At 47.1% G+C, this 16537-nt stretch overlaps 1 protein-coding gene and 1 non-coding gene across 3 annotated transcripts in view; one reads left to right on the top strand and one right to left on the bottom strand.

Moving 5' to 3' along the window:
* MERTK (MER proto-oncogene, tyrosine kinase) overlaps nt 1-16087 on the bottom strand; it is a 115424-nt gene extending 99337 nt beyond the window's left edge. The window contains exon 1 of one of the 2 annotated variants that reach the window (XM_057558617.1): nt 15807-16087. In XM_057558617.1, coding sequence (XP_057414600.1) covers nt 15807-15867 — 61 coding nt within the window. In that variant the 5' untranslated portion in view covers nt 15868-16087. The remainder of the gene's footprint in view (nt 1-15806) is intronic. The other variant, XM_057558616.1, reaches the window with a different exon arrangement.
* Nucleotides 5853-5987, top strand: LOC114235908 (small nucleolar RNA SNORA70). Its single transcript, XR_003621978.1, has one exon. It is a non-coding gene; the product is annotated as a small nucleolar RNA SNORA70 (small nucleolar RNA).
* Nucleotides 16088-16537: the final 450 nt, after the last annotated feature.

Here is a 16537-nt window from a genome sequence, read left to right as displayed (position 1 = left end):
TTGGCCGGATGTGTCAAATAACGGCAGGGCTGAAGTGCCAGCCAGGGGGACCCACACCCGGGCTCTTCCTACTCCTTCTCAGACAACAGAACAGGTGGGGACATGAGCCGAGCTCTCTGAAGTTCAGCCTCAAAATCTGGAGACCCAGAGGAGGCTGCAAGAGAGAGGACTTATCCTTGAACTCCTAGGGGTTCTTTGCTCCCCACCGCGGGGCAGGAGGATGCACTTTTGCCCAGGCGCTAAGGGTTCCTCAGCCGCGCTGCCCACAGTGGGATCTGCTATCAAGCAGGCCCCAGCGGTTGGGAGGAGAAAGGCCCCATTCTGGGGTGGGTTTGCAGTCTACAGAAAAGGCTTTTTGGCATCTGGAATCCTGTTTGTGCCCACTCCCCGTCCCTCCCCCTTGTCACACCCTGTGTCGGCCCCCCCAGGAGAAAGGGCTGTTATGTGGACCAGAGCCCCCCCCATTCCATGTGTGCCCCCCAGGCCGATGTTTGAATCGTGTCCGTGGGCGCTTCGCTGTCAGTTGGTTAAAAACTCCTCCTCTCACCCCTGAAGATGGCTGAGGCCAAACTCAGAACAAGCAGAAACTGTCTACTTAGAATCATTTCACTTTATGCAAACGCAAAGGATTCTCAGTTGATAAAGCGTAGCAATGCTGAATGAGAGGACATTTTAAAAAAACCTTCCACCTGAAATCACCTGACCTGATTGTCCCCAAATTGTAAATGGTAAAAATTAACTTGAGTGCACAGCACTTGGAGAGAATTAAAAAGAAGAAGGGCCATTCATGGGATAAATGCACCTAGTGCAGGAAAAGTGCAGGCAGAAACTGAGAGCTGACCTGAGGGAAGGGGCCCCAGCAGGGGCTTTACCGGAAAGAAGGGGGAGTAATTGGTGGGTTGCTTGTGCCTGGAGGGGTCACAGCCTCAGCAGAGAAAAGCAGAGGTGACAGTGAACCACTGAGATGCCTGCACAGGGTAAAAAGTGGGGTTGGTATAAAACATGGTGTTGGTGAGTCAGATTTTCTACACAGGTTCCGGAGGGGGGCGCGGGGCAGGCACGGGGTTGCCAGATAAAAAACGGGATGCCCCAGATACACTTGGATTTCAGATAAACAATGCCTGCGTGGGTTATACTTAGTTAAGTAAATGCAACTTAGTATCCTTTAGCACAAACCAGCTGGAGCCAGAGCCCAGGGAGTTCATTGCCGCCCTCCCCCTAGGCTGGCCTCCTGGGGCGTAGAGCAGGATGAGGGAGGGGTGTAGAGGGGCAAACAGGGACCCCAACACACCAAGCAAGCTACCCAACCTCTCTGTGCCCTCACCTGGAGGATGTGTGGGGGTTCGGGGCTCTAAGCCAAACCCATGATTATCAGGGTGACTCCTCACTTCCCCTGGCCCCCTAATGCATTGGCTCCCAAAAAAAACACTGGAGCCCCACAGGTGCCTCTCCCCCTTGCTTGGCCTTGTGCACACACTTTAGCAGTAGAAGCTCCAAGGAACTCAAATGGCTTTAGGCAGCCCCCCATAACCCCCTTCAGCCTGCACCTCACTTTTTGACTTGAGCATTTGACTGTTTCTTGATAGAAGTGCTTTGCAAAAGAAGCTTCCCCAGCAGACTGCGACTGACTGACTCTTCCCCATCATTTTCTAACTCTCCACCGTGCTTTCAAAACCAGCAGAACATTAGGATCTGTAGGGGAGCTTTTAAAGTTCTGATGCCTAGGTTTCACCCAGAGCTTGAATTAACTGGCCAGCAGTGCAGCTTAGGCATTGGGATTTTAAAAAATCTCCTCTAGTGATTCTAGAGGAATTAGGGTCAGACCTAATTCCTAGAGAATTAGGGAATGGATCCATCCGGTGGCTCAAATCATCTTGGGGGTGGGGGGGCCCCTGAAGGTTTAGCCCTGATGCTTAGAATCTATGTGGCTTGGGAGCGTGGGAAGAACAAGAACTCTGGTGCCTGAGTTCAGTCCCAGCTCTGCCACTCAGAGGCCAGATGCCAGTCCCTTGTCCTTCTGAGACTCAGTCTCCTCATCTGTGAAGGAAGACAGGTAACACCTCCTTCTCTCAGAGATCAGAGCAGAACACTGCACACGGAACACTGCGCAGGTACACAATCTATGCCGGTTATGGCTTTCATAACATGAAACATCTGATCTGCCTTGTTTCCAAGGTGCAACTAGTCACGTCTGGACTATCAAAGGCCAACACATGGAACCGATTATGCTGACTTAGATCATTCAGCCTCTTGCAGTGAAACAGGAATATATGTTTACCCAACCAAGGGTGGCTTTCCTTCTTTCCCCTTTGGCAGCATGCCAAGTGTCACAGAAAGGCTGAGGGGACACTTTCCGGCCAGGGTTGTGAAGCAGCCGCCCCCCTGGTCCCCGTGTCGTCTGGGGCTGCTTCTCCGCAAGAACCAGCTATGGTTTTCACAAGACCCGGGAGAGATACTCTGTCCCCAAGTTTAACTCCTCTGTCCTGCCACCCCTGACACACATCCTCCAGCCCACCACTACCTGAAATCCTATTAATTTTAGCCTTTCTTTTCAGGAAAAAATATTTCCTTTTAAAACGTGACCATCGCTAAAGACCAAACACCTTAGCAAGCACAGTTTGTCCAAGTCTTTCCTAAGTGACAGAGGGCACAGAATTCCCTCCAAAAACAGAGTAGATGGACTTTCCCCTATTTCTTCCACTAAGTACACCTAAAAACACTGGGCATTATATTGATAAATAAAACGAACATTTTTTAAAACCCTGAAGAGTGGACAGATGGTAAACCGACTAGGGACCTCAGGACCCAGGAACAACATGGTGACGAATTCCCTGGGTCTCCTTTTGTCCTGTGTGTCCCAGATTTGGAAATGCTAACAGGCAAAGACAAAAAACAACAACAAAAGCCTGCTATCTCTAGTCAAAGGACTAGGAAAGGGCACCTCAGCAAGACAGAAGGCTTTTAAACAGTAAACTGCTCTCCTCCAGGCGAACAGCCCAGGAAAAACCACGGCCCCATCCCCACCCATGCCAGCAAAGGTCAAGTGGGGAGCCTAGACTTGGACCCTTACCAGGCTGTAAAGAGGTGCTACAAATGTTCCACTGGGTGGTATCAGAGAGGGCCAAGGAGGGAACTGGCACTTTCATCCCTACTGGCTGGTGTTAGTAAAGCCCACGTGGGGAGCCTCGACTTTTATTCCCACATGGCATTAACAAGGCATCCCTCCTCGTCCCCAGCAGGGTGGTATCAGAGGAAGCCTAGTAGAGATTCAGGGCTTTCACTACTCCTTAGCGTCAGTGGAGGTCAGGTGGGGAACAGCTGGAAAGTAATCAGGCACTCCTACCCCTCCCTCAACCAGAACTCTCACCCCACCCCTGACCAGCAGTAATGAGGACGAGGACCATCCCACACTTAGATGTCAATGGAGGCTGAGTGGGGAACCTAGGATTCTACCCCCACCAGGCAGTGAGGCCCCCTACCACAGCGTTTCAGAGAAAACCAAGTAAAACAAAAGACAAATAAGTCAGTCTCATAGTACCCCAAAAGTCTAGGTTTCAATTAAAAAATTCTGTCTGAAACTGAACGAAATACAAATACCAAGATGACAGAGAATTATCTGAAAAAGCTTTTAAAGAAGGAATCATAAAAATACTTCAATGAGCAATTACAAATATGAAACACATGAATAAAATAGGAAGCCTTAGCAAATAAATACAAAGTCTCAGTAAAGAAAGAGAAGATTGAGAAGAGAAACAAATGGGAATTTTTGAACTAAAAAATACAATAACCAAAATAAAAAACTCAGTGGATGTGCTCAACAGCAGAATGAAGGGGCAGAGGAAAGAATCAGTGAACCAGAAGATAGAACAATAGAAAATTATCCAATCTGAACAACAGAAAAAACTGAACAGAGCCTCTGCAACCTGTAGGACTATATTACTAAAGAGCTAACATTTGTGTCATCAGAGTCCTGGAAGGAGAAGACAAAGATGGCAAGGCTGAAAAAGCACTTGAAGAAATAATGGCTGAAAACTCCCCAAATATGACAAAAGATATAAATCTACAAAATTAAACATCTGAATGAACCCAAAATAAGATAAACCCAAAAAATATCCACAGCAAGGTACATTATAATCAAACTTCTGAATACTAAAGACAAAGAAAACATTTTGAAAGCACTGAGAGAGAGAGAGATGACACCTTACCTATAGGGAAAAACCAATTCATATGACAGTGAATTTCTCATTAAAAACCATGGAGGATAGAAGGAAGTGGCCATTTTCCTAAGTGATGAGAGAAAAGGAATGTCAACTCAGAATTCTTCTGAAATGAAGGGGAAATCAAAATATTCTCATATTAAGGAAAACGAAGAGACTTTGTCATCAGCAGACCTACTCTAAAAGAATAGCTAAAGGAAATTCTCTAAACAGAAAGGAAACAATAAAAAAAGAAAACCTGAATCATCAGGAGGGAGGAAAAAACACAGAAAGCAAAAATACTGGTCAATACAATAGAATTTCTTCCTCCTCTTGATTTTTCTAAACTATGTCTGATGGTTGAAGAAAAACTGTAACATGGTCTGATGTGGCTTTATATATAAAGAGGAAATATTTAAGATAATTATGCTTTAAATGGGGGAGGTAAAGGGACTTAGAAGAAGGTAGGGATTCTATAATTCACTTGAACTGGTAAAACATCAACACCTAATAGACCACAAATTACATTAAATGTAAATGACATAAATATTTCCATTAAAAGACAGATAATGGCAGAGTAGATTAGAAAACATTACCCAACTATCTGCCATTTATAAAAAATTCACTCCAAATATAATGATATAGGCAAGTTGAACAAAAAGAAAAAAGACATCATGCAACCATTAACCAAAAGAAAACCAGGATGCCTATGTTAACATCAGATAAAGTAGATTCCGAAACAAAGAAAATTATCAGAGACAGTAAGACACATTATGTAATGATAAGAGTCAATCTATCAAGAAGACATAGCAGTCTTAAATGAGTATGCACTAAAGCAAAGAGCTTCAAAATATGTGAAGCAAAAACCGACAGAACTGAAAGGAGACATAAACAAATCAACAGTTATAATTGGAGACTTCCAACAACTCTCTTTCAACAATCGATCAAAGGACTAGGCACAAAATAAGCAAGGATAAAGAAGAACTTGATGAGATTGCCAATGAAAAGAATCTAGACTACATTTATAGAACATTCCACCCAACAACAGCAGAATACACATTCTTTCCAAATGACGATATAAACCAAGAAAAACCATTATCTTGAGCCATAAAGCAAATCTCAACGAATTTAAAAGAACTAAAAATCATACAGTTTATACTCTCTGATTACAATGGAAATAATTATAAATTAATAACAGAAGGTAACAAGAAATCTTCCAAATACTTGCGAACTAAATGTCTAAATAATCTATGGATCAAAGGTGAAGTCTCAAGGGAAATCTTTTTAAAAATACATTGAACTGAATGAAAATGAAATTACAATGTATCAAAATATGTGGGACACAGTTGACACAGTTTTGAGGGGAAATTTTATTTAGTAGTCTAATCTCATAACATAGAGAAAGAAGAGCAAAGCAAACCCAAAACAAGCAGAAGGAAGAAAATAAATATAGGAAATGCACTGAAAAAAGAAAAGCAACAGAGCAAATCAATGAAACAAAGAGCTGGTTGTTTGAAAAGATCAATAAAATTGATAAATCTCTAGCAAGACTGACAAAGAAAAAAAGAAGACAAAAATTACTAATATCTGGAATGAAACAGGGAATATCACTATAGACTCTGAAGACATCAAAAGTATAGTAATTAAATACTATGTTTGCAGCCAACTAAGCCCACCATGCTCTCTTCCCCATGGGAGCCCAGCGTGCAGTGGCTGTAAAGAGCAGCCTCCTCGGAAGTACGTGCAGCCTGTTGCCTGTATGGGCTGCTCTAAGGGACCCTGGAGACAGCCCTTTGCTGTGGACATTCATGTCTGGCATGCTAAACCCAATCTAGGCTCCAGACAGGTATGCACGGTGCCTTTGGAAAGCCCCAGGGCACAGTGGCCAGTGTCCACACTGGCCAGGTCATAATGTCCATCCACATCAAGTTGCAGAACAAGGAGCATGTGATTGATGCCCTGCGCAGGGCCAAGTTCAAGTTCCCTGGCCACCAGAAAATCCACATCCCCAAGAAGTGGGGATTTACTAAGTTTAATGAGGATGAATTTCAAAATATGGCGACAGAAAAGTGGCTCATCCCGGATGCCTGTGGGGCCAAATACGTCTCTAATAGCGGAAACTGAGTTTAATCACCAATGGCCAATGATTTAAACACTCATGCTTGTGTAATAAAATTCCACATAAAAGGCTTAAACAACAAGGTTTGAGGAGCTTCTGAGTTGGTGATGAGCTGGGAGGGCGGTACCCCGGAGGGGGCATGGAAGCCCTGAGCCCCTTCCCACATATCTTGCCCTATGTCTCTCTTCCATTTGGCTGTTCCTGAGTTGTATCATTTATAATGAAACAGTAATCATAAGTATAGCGTTTTCCTAAGTGCTGTGAATCATTCTAGCGAAGTATCAAAGCTGAGGGGGAGAGGAGGCCATGAGAATTCTGAATTTATAGCCAGCTGGGCAGAAGTGTGGGCAGCCTGGACACTCCATTTGAGCTGGTGTCTGAAGTGGGCGCTGGGGAGGGGGAGGCAGTCTTACGGGATTGAGCCCTTAACCTGTGGAGTCTCTGCTCACTCTAGGTAGTTCGTGTCAAAACTGAACTGAATGGTAGGACTCCCAGTTGATGTCCCCTTTGGTGGAGCCGCTGAAGCGAGGTTTTCTGTAACGTGCAAACAAATGTAAACCCCAAGGACATGGTAACACTACCGTGTTACCAATATAATTATGCGTGATCAAAGGATAGAGAGATGAGTGGGAATTAAAACACCAAATGGCGGGGAGGGGCTAGTGCTTTTTTCCAGGGGGAGGGGAGCAAGGGGATGAGACTAGAGAGGGGAGCAGTGGGGGGCTTCAACTGTACTGCTCATGTCTGATTTCTGATGCTGAGTGGTGAGTACAGAGGTGAGTTTTATTCCTGTATATTCTTTTGTGTATCCTAAATATTTCATCACAAGATTTGAGTATGTAAATAAAAGAGTAGGTAAGAAAAAAACAATGTAATGGTAAAAAGAGAAAGATAGGCCTTTCTATTTACTAGCTGGCCCACCTGATAAGAATGATGGGATCCCTCACTGAATCCTTCTTCCACCCGTAGGTCCCAAAATCATAATGTTGCAGGAAAAAGAGTGGGGCACAAGAGGATGGTCTCAGGCGAGTCCCTGGGATGGGCCGCCAAGTGTGGGTTCTTGGCTTCACGCAGGAAAGAATTCAAGAGTGAGTGATAGTAAAGTGAAAGAAGGTTTATTCAGGGAGAAATGCACTCCATAGACAGAGTGTGGGCCATCTCAGAAGGCAAGAGGTGCTAGGGTATGGGGGTTGCTGGTTTTTATAGAGGTGGGTAATTTCATAGGCTAATGAGTGGGAGGATTATTGCAACTATTTTGGGGAAGGTGCAGATTTCCAGGAATTGGGTCACTGCCCACTTTTTGACCTTTTATGGTTGACCTGGGAACTGTCATGGCTCCTGTGGGCGTGTCATTTGGCTGATGTATTACCATGAGTGTATAATGAGGCTCAAAGTCTAGTGGAAGTTGACTCGCCTGCCATCTTGGACCTGGTTGGTTCTAACCAGTTTATGGCATGTCCTCCAGGGCTAGGTCATTCTTTTAAAGGTTGTGTGCCCTGCCCGCTTCCTGTCTCAGTAAGAGCACTTGGCTTGAGGAATCATCCGGCCTCACAGTTTTCACCCTAGTCCAAGACTTGCTGTCTTCCCTGGATAAACATAACTATTTTATTCTTACCCTCAGTGGCCAGGTTCTGATACATGCCCCTGGGGGGACGGGTCCAGGGAGTGGTGTGAGGCTCTGCACCCCTCCTCAAGAATCAGACACACTGGATCCATGGAGTGTAACAAGAGATGTGGCACACGACGGCCTGGACCCACGCAGGACAGGGTCACACCCCAAAGACTGAGTCCATAGGTCCTGGGTGGGACCTGGGCTTCTGTATTTTGAAAATGTTTCCTAGTTGACTTTCTCCTTGTCCTCGCAGCCAAAATGCTTTGGAGCTTTACATTCTACAATTTATTTTATAAAATAGTTCTAAATTACTAAATATTAAATTATATCATAATATTGAATAATTAGACTTTTTTTGTTGTTTGTTTGGTTTTGTATGTGTGAATATACATTTTTTATTTGTCTTGGATATCCACCTAAGAGTGGAATTGCTGGGCCATATAGTAACTTCATGTTTAATCTTTTAAGAAACTGCCAAACTGTTTCCAAAGAGGCCGCTCCCTTTTACATTCCCAACAACAGTGTATGAACGTTCCAATTTCTCCAAATCCTTGCCAACATGTTATTGGCCTTTTGTTGTTGTTGTTGTTGTTGTTATTCCCATCCTAATGTGTATAAAGTGATATCTCACTTATTTCCTCTCTAGTTTTTATTATTTACTTCCTTCTGCTTGCTTTGGGTTTAGTTTATTCTTCTTTTTCTAGTTTCTTATGGTGGAAGTTTAGGTTATTGATTTGAGAGCTATCTTCTTTTCCAATATCAGTGTTTACAGCTATAAATTTCCCTCTTAGCACTGCGTTAGATGCATCCCATAAGTCCATAAGTTTTGCTGTGTTTTCATTTTCATTCACCTCAGAATATTTTCTAACTTTCTTTGTGATTTCTTCTTTGACCCATTCATTATTTAGTAGTGTTGTTCAATTTCTACGTTTGTGATTTCTTAAATTTCTTCCATTGTTAATTTTTAACTTCATTCCACGTGTTCAGAAAACACTCTTTATATGATTTAAGTCCTTTTAAATGTATTGAGGCTTAATTTGTGACCTAACATATTGTCATTTGTTTGGGCAGGTCCAGTATCCTCAGAAATACACCTCCGTGTTTCCAGACTATTCTATTGCCCCAGATAGAGCTGGAGGGGGTCCTTCATGGGGACACAGCCCAGGCAGTGGGGAAGGGCAACTCCCCACAGTAAAGAAGCCACTGGCATGACTCATTTTTAAGAGATACCCCGCGCTGCCGCTGGCCCCACTTCTGGGCTGATGCCTGCACTCCTTTTGCCAGCGTCAGGCGCAGGGCTGGGGTCTGGCGGCGTCACACTCATGCAAGGCACCATGTCTGAACCTCACGATGAGAAGACATCCCAGCCCACTTGTCTCCTTCAGATGCAATCCATTTTCTGCCCACCAGGGGCCCCAGAATCACCTAACTGCAACTCGCCCCCCACGCCATTTAATCAACGGAGATGTGGAGTTTCAGAAAGGCGAAGCATCACACCCCAGCTGCCCCTGCACGTTGAAACTGGGATGAGGACTTACATCTTCAGACGCTCAAAGTGGTTATTTTTTTTTTTAACCTAATGCTTTAGATCTCATGCTAAATCTAAGAGCTTCTTTTTTTCTTTGTCCCCAAACTTTCAAAGAACGTTGTTTTCATCCACAAATCTTCGAATCGTGTGCCAGAGTTGGAAAAAGGCTTACAGGCTGCTTTCACTTCCTGCGTGGAGGCAGCCTGCCCTGAACTGCAGCGAGTGGAAAACGGGCCTCCAAAGACAGGCCACCCTTGGGAGCCCATGAATATTCATCACTTCGCTGTGCATTCACTAAGTAGCGCAGGGACAGAAAAGTACTTCCAGCAAGTTTGAGTCTATGTTCTAATATCCTCCACGAAGACAGCCTGTCCTTACTGGTAAAAAGATCATTTTTCTAAAACGATAATGAAGTCGGTCTTCTATTAGTAGCTTTAAAAAGCCCCACGGCTTAACAATAGTAAAACAATCTCGTCTCCAAAATAAACAAGGCTTTCCTTTGTATGTCCAAGGAGAGGCAGGACCAGAGCTCAGGCACATTCTAAGGCGTCTACTGGCCCTGAATGCCGTGGTAGCTAGAGCACCCAACCCCACCCCGTGCCCCAAAAAGGAGACTACAAAGAAAAGGGATCTGTCAGACAGTGTTTGCCTGATTGTCGAGCGCCAGCCTGAGACCTAAATTGTGAGGATGGGCCCCCTCCCCGAGTGAGCTGGGGCAGAGCTCTAACCCCATGATGATCAGATCCCGCTGGGCCCTTGGCTGGCTCCCCAGAAGCTAGACAACACCTTTGAAGGGATCGACTGGGAAAAATCCAGAAGACACCGTTAATGACTGCAGACAAGGAGAAACATACAAGCATAAAATTTGGTGCCACAAATATCTATGCATTGCTATTATGAAATGCAGTGGTTTTTCTCCAAGCGTAAGTCTCTCAAACATGCTTAGCTTTCGGTGTAAAACTTCTCATATATGATATTGGTCCAAACATAAAGTCAACATCTGTCTCCTCTCTCTCTTTTTCTCCCTCTCCCTTCTGCCCTGCTCCTTCCCCCACCCCTGCCACCCCCAAGACTCGTGGAAAATCCATTTTATCATTAAGTGAAAGAAGCACTAACAGTGGATGAAATGGACAAAAGGATGAAATAAAATGGTTTAGAATGGAGTGCAGGTTTCTCAACAAACTCTTGAAGACATACTATCTTTCCTTCACTTGAAAACACCAGGACCTAAGGAGGTGACCTGGATGTGGCAGCGAGGCCAGGCCTACTGGATCCTGCTGGCTGGCAGAGGCCCAGACAGAGCGGGAATGGCAAGGCAACCAAGAAGGGACGGCTGGCCAGCTGCTCCAGGTGCTGGAGGGGCCAGGCTTCCAGGCCTCACAAAATTGGGGAAGACCTGGGCCCTCACTGTGGTTAAAAATCTTCCATACACTTCAATAGCCACACTTCAGACAAAGAAAAATAAGGCCCAGGAAGGAGAAAGTGCTGGGTTGGTAGCTACTCTCTGTATTCTTGCTCTCCAAAGACGGGCTGCAGGATCCTCCTGCCAGGCTGCATTTTCAGCATTTTAGCTGGAGGCAGCAGGGCTGGAACAAGGAACAAGATAGGGAACAAGTTACCTCTGGGTCAGGGGTTAGCAAATGCCCAGAGTGTGGGATGCAGAGGAGTCTGGGCCTTTCCCAGGGTACCTGGGGGCTCGCTTACACCTGCCACCAAACAGGAAGCATCTGGAAGCCAGGAGTGCACCTGGGCCTCCCTGTCTGGTCTATCTGCTACAAGACTACCTGCACACACCCACTCAGACACAGAACGTCATGGAAGAAACAAAGCCTCATTCTCTAGCCATTGCAGCCGGAAGACTGTGTTTGGCGAACGTAGTTTTAGCTGGAAAAAAGGAAAGGAATTATCTGGATGTTTACACTCAAACAACCCCCCAAAAAATTACAAAACCAAAACAAAACCACACCCACTTTAGCGTAGAGTGATGTGGGAAAAGCTGAGCAGGAATTGGACTTCATTTTTATACCTTCCTGAGAGGCACATGACAGGAAGCGATTCCTGGACTAAGTTAAGTCTGAATTCAACAAGTGAGGGTGATGGGGGGGTGAGGAGGGGAGCGGTCAGGACAGGCCCTGCCTCATCTGAGGCGACAAGCGTGGGTTTTGCTAGCAGAACTACTAGGAAACAGTCCCACAGAGCAAGGACTTCAGCGTTCCGGGATGGACACCCTCAGCCCCTCCACCAGAGTGCTCTGAACAGTGGGGGATGGCCCACAGGTCCACCCTCATATTTCAAGTTGCAATTTAGGGCATATTTCAGTGAGAAAAGAAGAAACTTTTCCCCCAATACCTTTTGTTTAAGAAAAACAATTACCGCAAAATTTGAGTTGAGAAGGGAAAGGAAGCATGGGTAATAATGGCTAACAGTTTTGAAGCATTTACCATGTGACATTGGCTCATTCATCCTTCCATAAATAACAAAGAGTCCCACAGGACCGGTGAGGAAACTGAGGTCCTGAGAGTTAGTCACTGCCCCAGGGCTCCCCAGAGGCCAGCTAGGCAGGACAGGAAGCCCAGCCCGCTGGCCACTCAGCCCGTGAGCTGCAGCCCCTGTTAATTTTCATTCCAAGCCCTAGAAACACACAGGGTGAACCCGCTTTTTTCAGGTTTTATAATGATTAACTTCCTGCTGAGATGCATCCCAACCAGAGCCATGTGCTTTGGTTTAAGATTAAACTAGTAACAACAGGCCAGAGTCAAGGCACTCGGGACCCCAATGACCTGGGAATCGGGCAATTTGCCCTGGGCAAGGAGCTGTTAAAACTGTGTCTTTAACATGAAAAATAAGCTTTTGACTTTTTTTTAAAGTTGGGATCCTTAAGAGACTATAAAATACGTTAATCTTGCTCTATTGGCCTTAATATAGTCCAAAAATCTACCCTAACATTTCTAGTAAGGAAATCACTTTGGCATCACAGTGAAATGAAAGATTGTTTTCTAGCAACCAAGCCCCAAGCACAAGGTCATGGGAGCTGCAGCACTCGTTTCTGGAAAAGCCAGTAGGAAGAGAGAAGCGGGAGGAACACACGGTGAGACCTGCAGAGGCCTGGGTCTTTGATACCATCCGCAGATACTGAGCACCTGAAATGAACATCATGCTCGGAAAGTAAAGAGGAACCCATCAGGTGGCAGTAGTGTTATTTCATGGAGTGCGTGTGTATAACTTTGGCAGCAGTGGCAGTGAAGGAAGGCCTCTCTGGGAGAACATCTGAGCTGAGACCCAAACGACTAGAAAGAGCCAGTGTGCAGAGATCTTGGGGAAAAGATTCCAGCCAAAGGGAACATCCACAGCAAAAGCGCCGGAGACGTGCCGCTCCAGCCACAAGGGGGGAGTAACTGGAAATGAGTCAAAAAGGGAGAGGGAGGCCCCTGAGTCCTTGCCAACTTTGGTAAAGAAGGGAGGCCACTGGAGGATGTCAGACAAGGGGACAACCCAGCCCGATGCATCTTCAAAGTCTCATTCTGGCCATTATGTGGGAAGCGGAGGGTCTGCATGTGTTCATTTCCAGGCCGGGGAACCCATTTAAACCAAGGTCCGGCCTCAGCCTCTCTACCTGGCGGCATGATCCCAATTCACCGGCACCTAAAGATGCAACCTGTTGGTAACCAGCTCTGACTGGCAACCCACTGGCCCTGCTCCTAGAATAACCTGGAAATTATTTCTAAAAATAAGACTGAAAAAATAATTATTCTCAATTTGAAAAACCCTAACCCTAACTTTAAGGAAGTGGATCAGAGTAAGTTTTGAAAAATTACTTATTTTTGAAATGTGCCCTGCTTACTTCCACAAAGCATTTGAGTCCATTGATACAAAGCCCATAAGCAACTAGACATCTTAAAGTTCTTTCTGGGAAAATGTTGACAATATATTGTAATGTGGTGACAGCTTCAGTTTGGGAGAGAAATGCTAACACTGAAGAGTTTTAAAAGCCCAATTAGTTCTAAGGGCTGAGTTTAGGGGCAAGCATGGCTTCATCAACGGCTAGGTCCTTGCAATGCCTTCGCTTTTATCCACTTCTGTATTTCTTGACGTCTAGCTTCTCCTGGGCCCTCTAGAGCTACCCTTTGCCTGATTTGTTGCTCACTGGCACCCCCATCAGAGACGGAACAGAAAGGAAGGATTGGTGAGCCCAGAAACGCCCCTGGTTCAGCAGTTTCAGTTCTGTGTGTGTTTGTCTTTGTGGGAGGGTGTTTGTGTGTATGGGGTGGGGGTGAGGGGTAGGGAGGATTCCAGGGTTAAAGTGATGCGTAAATTGTAATTATCCATTCCTCTACAGTGTAGAGTCTAAACACACATTCACACCCTGTCTCTCTCTCCCCTCTGCTGCCTGGTGAGCAAACCACTTGAAACCACAACATGCAATATGAAAATCGTAAAACTAGGGCTTCCCTGGTGGTGCAGTGGTTGAGAATCTGCCTGCTAATGCAGGGGACACGGGTTCGAGCCCTGGTCTGGGAAGATCCCACATGCCGTGGAGCAGCTAGGCCCGTGAGCCACAATTACTGAGCCTGCGCGTCTGGAGCCTGTGCTCTGCAACAAGAGAGGCCGTGATAGTGAGAGGCCCGCGCACCGCGATGAAGAGTGGCCCCCACTTGCCGCAACTAGAGAAAGCCCTCGCACAGAAACAAAGACCCAACACAGCCATAAATAAATAAATCAGAAAATATTTTTTTAAAAAAATTGTGAAACTAGACAAGGGGTCCAATTTCCATTTCTAATCTCTTCCTACAGCACTCTTACTTCTGCTCTAATTTGGCCAGGGAGAATCCCATTCTTCCAGCTTTTCACAAAGTAAAATGTAACACTGTCAGACATCTCACAGGTAAATTCAAGATGAAAAGCAAAAGGTAGGAAAAGAAACACTGGAGAAACTTTTCATTCTTCCCGCTGGGTGGATTTTAACAGACCTTTTATGATTATCTGCCTAAACTGATTACTGGCTACAAAAGGTTTTTTATTACAGCTTTTTAAAAAAATCAGAAAAACACTCCATTTAAAAAATGTCTTCCACCAGAACTACTGTTTCTATTACTTTTCCCATAATTTTCACCACATTCACTACGTCCAAGACTACTGTTAATGGCCAGCCTTCCCTAGTAGCAAAATATAACAGATTTGCAGCAGATTATGAAAAATGGATCTGGCAGAAATGCTGAGGAATTTCTGAGGGTTTGGTGGAGGGCTGGGGGTAAAGAACAGAGTTGCTTTAATTCTTTGCTTGGTTTAGGTTTCGGATGTTTGCTTCAAATTGCTACGTTGCCCCAAATTATAAATTGCGTATGTTATTTAATGTGTGCACTGCTTAAGAATTTCTTATTTGAGCAACTGAGCTTTCCAATGAAAACTTCATAGGGAAAAAATCTGAAGTAAACTGTTTAACTATAAATTGAACTTTCCAGGTACTCTTAAAAAACATCTTTGACTATAATAGGTGAAAGCTAAACCTTTTAGTTAAGGGAAAATGCCTGAGATGTGTTTATTCAGTAAAAAGCCTGGTTAAATTTCTTCCAGCTTCCTTAAGCAATGCATCAGCGACTAAACTTCTAACCCGTTAATCACTTACCCTCCAAACAAGCTGCTGATGCAGAACGGGACCTGCCCTCCCTTGCCACCACTTACCCATCCAGTACTGGATGGGTAAAAGTACTTATACTGGAATGCCTGGCAGAGTCGAGATAAACCTAGACGCTGACCAAGCACGTCAGATTCTGTTCAGCAGTAACAGGGCTGAAAAGAATGCTTCCCCTTTTTCCGGGGTCCCCACGCTCCCAGGGTGTCCCTGCTAATGCTGCCCATGAGGGCCCGGGGGGAGCAGCCGGACGACAGTCCCTCCCGGTCGCACTCTGGCCTTGGTGGATCTTAGCACCTGGACTGCGACCCCAACTCCCGCAGCCTGCTGGTCTCCGGTCCCTCGGGGAGTGATGGGGTCTGCGGCTCCCAGAACTCCCGCCAGAGCCAGAGTCCAACCACGCAACCATGTCCAGGGAAGAGTTTTCGGCGCATTCCCCTCTGCCGAAAATTTCAGGACTTGCAGCGCGCCCGGCCGAGCTCTGTTTCCCTCCTGGAGGTTAAGGGGAGCCCTCGGTGCCCACCCCTCCCCGGCTCCACTGCGACGCGCGCCCACGACCCAGCCTGGGTGCCGGGACAGTGCGTGGGTGGGAGCCCCTGCGCCTCAGCACCCGGCCGGGTGGGAGGAGGTGTCTGCAAACTTGCCAGCTGCTGGGTGCGCCCGAGTCGGCGAGCTCCCGGCCCCCCGCGCCCGGCCCCCGGCCCCCGGCCCCTTGCACTCACCTCCCCTCCACAGCGCGGGGAGGAAGAGCCACGGCAGGAGCGGCAGCAGGGCCCGCCCCATCCCGGGGCCGCGGAACTGGAAATTCTCTGCGGACCGACGGACAGATGGACGTCCAGAACCTGCCGCGTCGCCGGCCAAGCGCGCCCGCGAAGCAGCCCAGTCCCGGCGGCCCCGGGAGCCAGCGCCGAAGTGGCGGAGCCGAGCCGCTGCGGGTGGCGCCGAGGGCTGGAGGGGGCGGGACGCGGGCCGAGTCCGAGCGGACCGAGCCAGTCGGGGAGGGGAGGGGGAGGGAAGGAGGCCGGGAGAGGAGAGCCGCGGAGGGGGAGGAAGGGACGGGGCTGGACCGGAGGGGCGGGGAGAGGCGGGCCGAGGCGGGCCTCGGGTCGAGCCTGGGCAGACCGGGATGGGGGGGCGGGGGTTGAAGAGAGGGGAGGGAGGTGGGGACCATAAAGGGGAGGGGCGGCCGGAGGTGGGGAGGAGAAAGGGGCCCTGGCTCTGGGCTGTCTCGACGTCCAACACGTGCAGGTGGGAGGGACAGAGGGAGGAGATTGGGTTGGGCGGGGTGAGCGGCGGGCGCCCGAGGCGGCCACCAGACGTTAAGACAAGGCGCCTGCAGCCTGGGGACTGCGGTGGTCCCGCAGTCTCGGCTCTGCGGACACAAAACCCAGGCCGCAACGCTCCCAGAGACCAAGGCCACCGTGGCGGCGCTCCCTGCTGAGCGCCGCATCCA

This window comes from Balaenoptera acutorostrata, chromosome 12, assembly GCF_949987535.1.
Source record: "Balaenoptera acutorostrata chromosome 12, mBalAcu1.1, whole genome shotgun sequence".
Taxonomy (NCBI): domain Eukaryota; kingdom Metazoa; phylum Chordata; class Mammalia; order Artiodactyla; family Balaenopteridae; genus Balaenoptera; species Balaenoptera acutorostrata.
This window is presented reverse-complemented; position numbering and strand designations above follow the sequence as displayed.